Source organism: Mus caroli, chromosome 10, assembly GCF_900094665.2.
Source record: "Mus caroli chromosome 10, CAROLI_EIJ_v1.1, whole genome shotgun sequence".
Lineage (NCBI taxonomy): Eukaryota > Metazoa > Chordata > Mammalia > Rodentia > Muridae > Mus > Mus caroli.
This window is the reverse complement of record NC_034579.1, coordinates 32716396-32724314: the sequence shown is the minus strand read 5'-3', so window position 1 is coordinate 32724314 and position 7919 is coordinate 32716396. Positions and strand designations below refer to the sequence as shown.

The window sequence follows — 7919 nt, the reverse complement described above, 5'->3', positions numbered from 1 at the left end:
AACGAGCATGGCTTAGGCTGTTTGCTGTTTTTGCGTTTCCCACATCTGGCCTACAGACCTAATTCCAACTGGAGATTTCGCTAGATGAAATTCGATCTTCGTGGTTTAAATACCTTTCAGTGTGGGACGATTTAACAATTGCAGCAGCTTTAAAAAAAAAAAAAAAGAAAAGAAAAGAAAAGAAAGAAAGAAACACCCCCCCCCCAAAAAAAATCCTTGCGCACTATCTGTGAAACCCTTATGGAGTGCGGAGGGAAAAAAATGCTGTTAGCACACAAATCCTACCCATTGTCTTTAACACTCGTATACACACTTATACACGTAAACACACGGGAAAGATGGGGGAGGGGAGAGAATGGCTAGAGACAGACGCGGATATAGACCAGCAAGAGTCAATGCGAGTCAAGTTAAAGCTTTCTCCGCCCCCATCCATAAGTACCCCCTCCCGCGTTAATTAATTCCAAACAAAGCAAGCCAATCAAGACATGCATTATTATTTTCAGGCCGAGGGAGACGAGAAGCACGTATTTTTTAATTGATTTATTTATTTGGAAGACATTAATTCTTGGTCTGAGGCTGATTTTCAAACCGTTTGCAAAGCGCGGCTCCATTGTTCGCCCGGAGCGCAGGCCCCGCCCCCTGCTTTGTGTGCGGCGCGCGGATTGGCCAGCGCGCGCGGGGGCCGCGTCAGCGCCCGCGAGCCCATTCATCTGTGCACTTGGGCGTTGGACCCCGCATCTTATTAGCAACCAGGGAGATTTCTCCATTTTCCTCTTGTCTACAGTGCGGCTACAAATCTGGGATTTTTTTTATTACTTCTTTTTTTAAAAAAAACTACACTTGGGCTCCTTTTTTGTGCTCGACTTTTCCACCTTTTTCCCTCCTTCCTGCGCTGCTGTTTTTTTGATCTCTTCGACTAAAAATTTTTTATCCGGAGTGTATTTAATCGGGTCTCTTCTGTCCTCCTCGCCACCCCCACCCCCTCCCTCCGGTGTGTGTGCCGCCGCCGCTGTTGCTGCTGCTGCTGCTGCTCGCCCCGTCGTTACACCAACCGAAGGCTCTTTGTTTCCTCTCTTGGATCTGTTGAGTTTCTTTGTTGAAGAAGCCAGCATGGGTGCCCAGTTCTCCAAGACCGCAGCGAAGGGAGAAGCCGCCGCCGAGAGGCCCGGGGAGGCGGCTGTGGCCTCGTCGCCTTCCAAAGCAAATGGGCAGGTAAATTCTACCTGTGGTTCTGGGCATTTCTTGGGTGTCTTTCTCTAATCTGGACGCCTCGTCTTCCCCCTGGTAGCTCCCGAGGTGCATTCCAGGGAGGGGAGCCTAGCCAGATCCTAGTCTGAAAGTTGAATGGGTAATGATAGCCTAAATTGTCAATTTTTCATGGGAAGGGTACCCTCCACCCCCACCCCAAAGGAGTGGTTCCTAAGGATCCTGGCCAATTCTTGAGTAGACCGGAGGAAGAGTGATAAATCGTCTAAAATGGCGTGGTTTGGAGATTGGCTGAACGTGACTAGTTAGATGCAACCCCCCACCCAACGCCCCTCCAGGTTGCATTTGTATTTGAGGCCACAGTGGTGTTTGGGTGGCTCACGTATTTATTGTCGAGATTGGGTCGTCTTTGAGATTTCTGGTGTGGTTGTGTGTGTGCGCGCGCGTGTGTGTGTGTGTAGGAAGGGGGGAGCCAACGCGGATGGCGGAGGAGAAAGGCAAGCTGAGAAGGCTTGTCTTATTGTATCCAGAGGCAGTATGCCTCGGGTTCTTGGAAAGGTGGCTGGTTAGAGCCGGACAGGCAGCTTTTCCAAGTGCCTTTCCGATGGCCCTTCCCCTCCCCCTTTGGTAGCTGTGTAATTACACACCCATATGACTTTTCAAATGGTATCCTGGTGTGGTGGGAATTCTCCGTGGGTTTTTGAAGACCCTTTCCTGCCTGCCAAGAAGGGAGCAGTTCTGGTGTTTTGGTCTGGACTGTTCGTGTGAGTGGCACCTTGGCCACCCTCGAGGATTGCCTCAGTGCTGCTGCGACCCAGGCAGAGAGCCATGGTTGGGTGGGCTCAAGAGGTCGGCCATGGGTGGCTGCTTCCCAAACAGCGAGCACCCACCACGCCTCTTTTCCTAGAGCCAAAAAAAAAAAAAAAAAAAAAAAAGGGGGGGGGCTGCTCTAAACCTACTGGGGCAAGACGTGCTCTGTCAAGAGCCTTTAAACCCGTTAAAAATGCAAAAAGGAGCTGCCCGGGCGCACCCCAATTTGCAGAATGATGGGCGAAGGTGGGCGTGGAAGCGGAGGCCAGACTTCAGACATAATGGGTTTTCCCCAGCCTTGCTGGTTGCCGAGCCTCCGAGAGGCCGACCGGGGCAGCCACCTGAGCTTTGTTTGCGGACTCCCGGGCTGCGCGATCCCCCAGCTCGGGGGCGCCTCGGCCTGCGGGCAGGGCCCGGCTAGGCAGGGCGGGGTGGCCCCGCCCCTGAGCGCCCTCCCGCCCGCGTCCCGCTGCTCTCCGCGCGGTGGAGGAGCAGCGCCCCCTGCCGGCGCCACCCGGGAACGCGCAGCCCCGGGAGCTCCCGTTGCTCGAGGTGGAGGGAAGGGAATCCGATGTAGGCCTCAGAATTGTGGTGGATTTGTGTCCACTCCACGGCCGCCGGGCACGGGCCGTCGGGTCCCTTCCGAAGCTTGCCCCGCGCGGGTCGGTCGCTCCGAGTGACGCCCCCGTCTTTTTCTTTCTGCCCCGCAGGAGAATGGTCACGTAAAAGTGAACGGGGACGCGTCGCCCGCCGCCGCCGAGCCGGGCGCCAAGGAGGAGCTGCAGGCCAACGGCAGCGCCCCGGCCGCCGACAAGGAGGAGCCCGCGAGCGGCAGTGCCGCGACCCCCGCCGCGGCCGAAAAGGATGAGGCTGCCGCGGCCACCGAGCCGGGCGCCGGCGCGGCCGACAAGGAGGCTGCGGAGGCCGAGCCCGCCGAGCCCAGCTCCCCGGCCGCCGAGGCCGAGGGCGCGTCCGCCTCCTCCACGTCGTCGCCCAAGGCGGAGGACGGGGCCGCGCCGTCGCCCAGCAGCGAGACCCCGAAAAAAAAAAAGAAGCGCTTTTCCTTCAAGAAGTCCTTCAAGCTGAGCGGCTTCTCCTTCAAGAAGAGCAAGAAGGAGTCGGGCGAGGGCGCTGAAGCAGAGGGAGCGACCGCGGAAGGCGCCAAGGACGAGGCTGCAGCCGCAGCGGGCGGCGAGGGGGCCGCGGCCCCAGGGGAGCAGGCAGGCGGGGCGGGCGCCGAGGGCGCAGCGGGCGGAGAGCCCCGGGAGGCCGAGGCGGCGGAGCCCGAGCAGCCTGAGCAGCCGGAGCAGCCCGCGGCGGAGGAGCCGCAGGCGGAGGAGCCGTCGGAGGCGGCGGGGGAGAAGGCGGAGGAGCCCGCGCCCGGCGCCACGGCGGGCGATGCGCCCTCCGCCGCAGGGCCTGAGCAGGAGGCGCCCGCTGCCACCGACGAGGCCGCAGCGTCCGCAGCCCCCGCCGCGTCGCCGGAGCCGCAGCCCGAGTGCAGTCCGGAGGCGCCCCCCGCGCCAACGGCTGAGTAAGCTCCAGAGCCCTCACGCAATTCAAGAACTTTCCCCCCCCAGTTTGTTTGTTGGAGTGGTGCCAGGTACTGGTTTTGGAGAACTTGTCTACAACCAGGGATTGATTTTAACGATTTTTTTTTTAATTTCACATTTTTTTTTAAGCAGCAAATTTTGTTTTTGTTTTTTTTTAAGCCCCCTTCCCCACAGATCCCATCTCAGTTGTTTCCACCATTCCGACAGGCCGAGGACGTGTTAGACAGCTTCCTCTGCCTTCTTTCTTTACTTTTACTTTTTTTTTTTTTTTTTGCATCAGTATTAATGTTTTTTGCATACTTTGCATCTTTATTAAAAAAAAAGTGTAAACTTTCTTTGTCAGATCTATAGACATACCCATATATGAAGGAGATGGGTGGGTCAAAAGGAATAACAAATGAAGTGATAGGGGCCACTATGGGAAATTGAAGCAGTGCATAACATTGCCAAGATAATATGCCACTAAAATGGTGGTGGGTGTAAAGGCTTAGGGTTCTTGTCCTTTCTTTCTTTCTTTTTTTTTTTTTTTAAAGAAAAATTATTACGATGTATTTTGTGAGGCAGGTTTACAACACTACACGTTTTGAATAAGAAGGAAAGAGAAAAAAAAATAAAAACACCAATACCCAGATTTAAAAAAAAAAAAATCATAGACTTAGGAGTTCATGTAAACCATAGGAACTTCTTGCTTATCTCATGTTAGCTGTACCAGTCAGTGATTAAGTAGAACTACAAGTTGTATAGGCTTTATTGTTTATTGCTGGTTTATGACCTTAATAAAGTGTAATTATGTATTACCAGCAGGGTGTTTTTAACTGTGACTATTGTATAAAAACAAATCTTGATATCCTTCAGAAGCACATGAAGTTTGCAAAGTCTCCACCCTGCCCATTTTTGTAAAACTGCAGTCATCTTGGACCTTTTAAACACAAAATTTTAAACTCAACCAAGCTGTGATACGTGGAATGGTAACTGTTTATACTGTGGTATGTTTTTTGATTACAGCAGGCAATGCTTTCTTTTCCAGTTGTCTTTGAGAATAAAGGAGAAACAAATCGTCCGATGCAATGGTTTTGTGTAGCATCTCGTCTCTCGTGTTTTGTAAATACTGGAGGAGCTTTGACCAATTTGACATAGAGCTGGACTGTAACATTGCTTACAAACATTGCTATTCAACTCCTGCTTAAGGTGTTCTAATTTTCTGTGAGCACACTAAAAGCAAAAAAAAAAAAAATAATAAATGTGAATAAAATGTACAAATTTGTTGTGTTTTTTTATGTTCTGAGGCTGACTTCTAGGTCTTAGATTAATTTTTTAGGAAGGCCTTGCATGCCATCAAAAGTACATTTGGCTGTGGTTTTTGATAAGAAGTTTTCAAGCTCTGAAATTCATAATCAGTGTCAAATTAAGTATGTAGGAAGATCTTATACTGTGTCAGTTGTTACCATTTATCTGCTTTTAGTTATAGCATGCCAGAATAAGTCCTTTAAGACAAAAGTGGCTTGACCCTAAGACTGTTTCAAATGTCTTAATAGACTATTTCATAAACTGTTTCCTTGTCATTGCAGGTCCAGAAAGTTACATTTTATAATAGGAAGAATGTGGAGTTCAGACTGCACATAAGTCATGAAAAGATGGCCAAACCTGTTTAAATGTTGATGGTTTATATAGTATAAGCCTTAGCGTTTGGCTTGTTTCCAAAGTGTTCTTGAACTGATATGCTATACTTCATGGACAAGTTTCTATAAGGAAGTAATGGTGTTGAATGGACACACTTATTGTCAGTTTGGGCCATTAGCATAGCTGCAAGCTTGGTTTTTTTTTGTTTGTTTGTTTTGTTTTGTTTTTTTAGTCAAAGTGTTAGCATCTTGTATTCAAATGAAAAGATAATCCTTTATATATTAACTCTTATTAGTTTACTTTCTGCTTATTTTCCATCTCATAACTGGATATTTTTACTTTACTGGACCCTAAACTGAATTTTTTTTTTTATTTTTTACCATTGCTTTATTAAATGCAAAATAGTCTACCTGTTGTGCTCTTGTCTTGAGTAGAGTGCAGGGTGGAGTTCAGGGTAAAGTTGAACCACTCTGGTGGCACCTCAATATTACATCGTATTAAAAAAAGAGATAACAGCATTAGCTTTTCAATAATGTTCCTCTAATTGAAATAATAGATCAAAATTAATGGTTACTTTTCTTTCTAAATATCCTCCCTGATAATAAAACCAAGTAACACTTGAAAGAATAAACTTGATCCTGAGTTTCTTGAGGTTTTGGAAGATTAAAGTCAAACCTGGTAACCAAAGGACTGAGTGGTGGGTCTTTCCCGCTTTAACCAACTTGTTTGAGAACCCCTAGTTGGCCAGCTATGGTGCCTGGTATGTAATAGGACTTAACTGAAATGGGTTTTAAAAAAATAACTCCTGAACTGAGTAGTTAAAAATACTGTGTAGAAAAGTATTCTATATTGCTAGGTTTGTTCTTTTAACAGCTGAGATTTATTAAGATGCATTATTTTGATTTTAATCACTGCCTAAAACACTTTGGGTGGTATTGATGGAGCGGTGGATTTCCTCCAAGTGGCTAAATGCAATTTGACATACTTTTCATCCAAAGTTTTGTACATCCTGTTGTTTTCTAATGGAAAAAAATGTTAATATGGCTTTTTTGTACTACTAAAATAGCTTTGAGATTAAGGAAAATAAATAACTCTTGTACAGTTGAGAATCGTGTTATTAAGTCTGTATTGGCAGTGTGTGCAGTGGCCTTTGCTGTGGTTATGAACACTTACTCTGGATTATAAGAATCATTTGGTCCAATTCCTATTGCTTGTAAATAAAGTTTTACCAGTTGATATAATCAAGCCTGCTAAAGTAGGGTGTTTACAAATTTTATGTTTTAATTCAAGTTTTAGGGGAAATAACTGTTTAAAGGTGTTACTATAACTCAATTTAGGATTTAGAAGACACATACTTGATACTGTACTTAGAATGTGAAACCTTACTCATTGAGTTATTGGATAAGACAAAACTTAGCCATTCATTCATGTTTTTTCCAAATATGAATATAAAATTAAGTGAGCCTTGCTGATCAGGTTAAGGAGTTGGGGCACAGTGCTTTCTGAACTCTTAGTTTAGTTCCTCGAGACAGGCTCATGATACCATTCAGGCTGGTCTTGAACTGACAACCCTGCTGCCTGAGCTAGGATTACAGTAGCGTGTCGTGGCACCGCTGAACTCCCTTTAAATAGATACCTTAGGAGTTGGTCCGAGTTGCGTGTATGTAGTTCAGTATAGCTGGACTTTGAACATGCTAAAAATTGACTACATACATGGGCTGTTACATTCCACCTTTTTAAAAGAATTACTTGCCGGGTAGTAGTAGCACATGCCTTTAATCCCAGCATTGGGAGGCAGAGGCAAGCGAATTTCTGAGTTCGACGCTAGCCTGGTCTACAGAGTGAGTTCCAGGACAGCCAGGGGGACACAGGGAAACCCTGTCTCGGAAAGCAAACAAAACAAAAAAAAGAAGCACTTGCTATAAATTGAACATTTTCCCCTCTCTGCCAGGTGATGGTACTCAAAGCAAGGCATACTGAATAAATCCACAAATCTTTCCGTTCTTCCTGGGAATTTGAGTTGCAGTGCTTGAGATTATGCCCAAGAATGCCATCCTGAAAATACGGAAAGAGGCTGTGTGTGAATATCAAGAGAGTTCATTTAGAGCTCTTTGTGTTTATAATTTTTTTGAGTATTAAATAAGGACATAATTGATTAAAACCAATGGGATTACCTTTTCCCCTTCCATTTCACCTTTACTCTGGTTATAGGAGAAGCGTGAATCATAAAAACTTTCCCAGCTACATGTTTGCGGTTTTTGTTTTGTTTTAGTTGTAGGGAGGTCAGGGCAAAATTGGAGCAATTTTTGTCTACGATTTCTTCATCCCCAAAAGCCTTTTTGAAATTCTCTTTCCAGACACAGATTGGAAACATTTCATTGTTTATACTTATGGTTCTTGTAATCCAAATGGTAATTCCTGGTTTGAGTTGCCTAATGAACTAACAGCTTTCCTTCCAGAACGGAAGAGTTAGAATCATTTAAGAAACTATTTTAGATGATCGCTATTTCTATGACGAAGTTTTAAAAATATTTTGGATTTTAGAAGCAAATAGTAAGTAGTTCAGGACCCACAAATAGAATCTCATTGCATATCATTTTTGTTTGTTGTTGTTATTTTGTTTTGCTTTGTTTTTGATTTTTCAAGACAGGGTTTCTCTGTGTAGCCCTGACTGTCCTAGAACTCTGTAGACCAGGCTAGCTGGAAATTCCTGCCTCAAAAGGGCGTGGT

The 7919-nt window shown here is 46.2% G+C and overlaps 1 protein-coding gene across 1 annotated transcript; it reads left to right on the top strand.

Moving 5' to 3' along the window:
- The first annotated feature begins 688 nt into the window (after positions 1-688).
- Marcks (myristoylated alanine rich protein kinase C substrate) lies at positions 689-4690 on the top strand. Its single transcript, XM_021174114.2, has 2 exons — positions 689-1212; positions 2727-4690. Exons 1-2 carry the CDS (start codon positions 1111-1113, stop codon positions 3552-3554), a joined length of 930 nt encoding a protein of 309 aa, XP_021029773.1. The 5' UTR covers positions 689-1110; the 3' UTR covers positions 3555-4690.
- Positions 4691-7919: the final 3229 nt, after the last annotated feature.

What these genes read in the sequence shown, in the direction of transcription:
- Marcks (XM_021174114.2), top strand. Translation starts at nt 1,111, where the DNA reads ATGGGTGCCCAGTTCTCCAAGACCGCAGCGAAGGGAGAAGCCGCCGCC. An exon ending in CTTCCAAAGCAAATGGGCAG is followed by an intron (nt 1,213 to 2,726) that starts GTAAATTCTACC and finishes TCTGCCCCGCAG; the next exon opens with GAGAATGGTCACGTAAAAGT.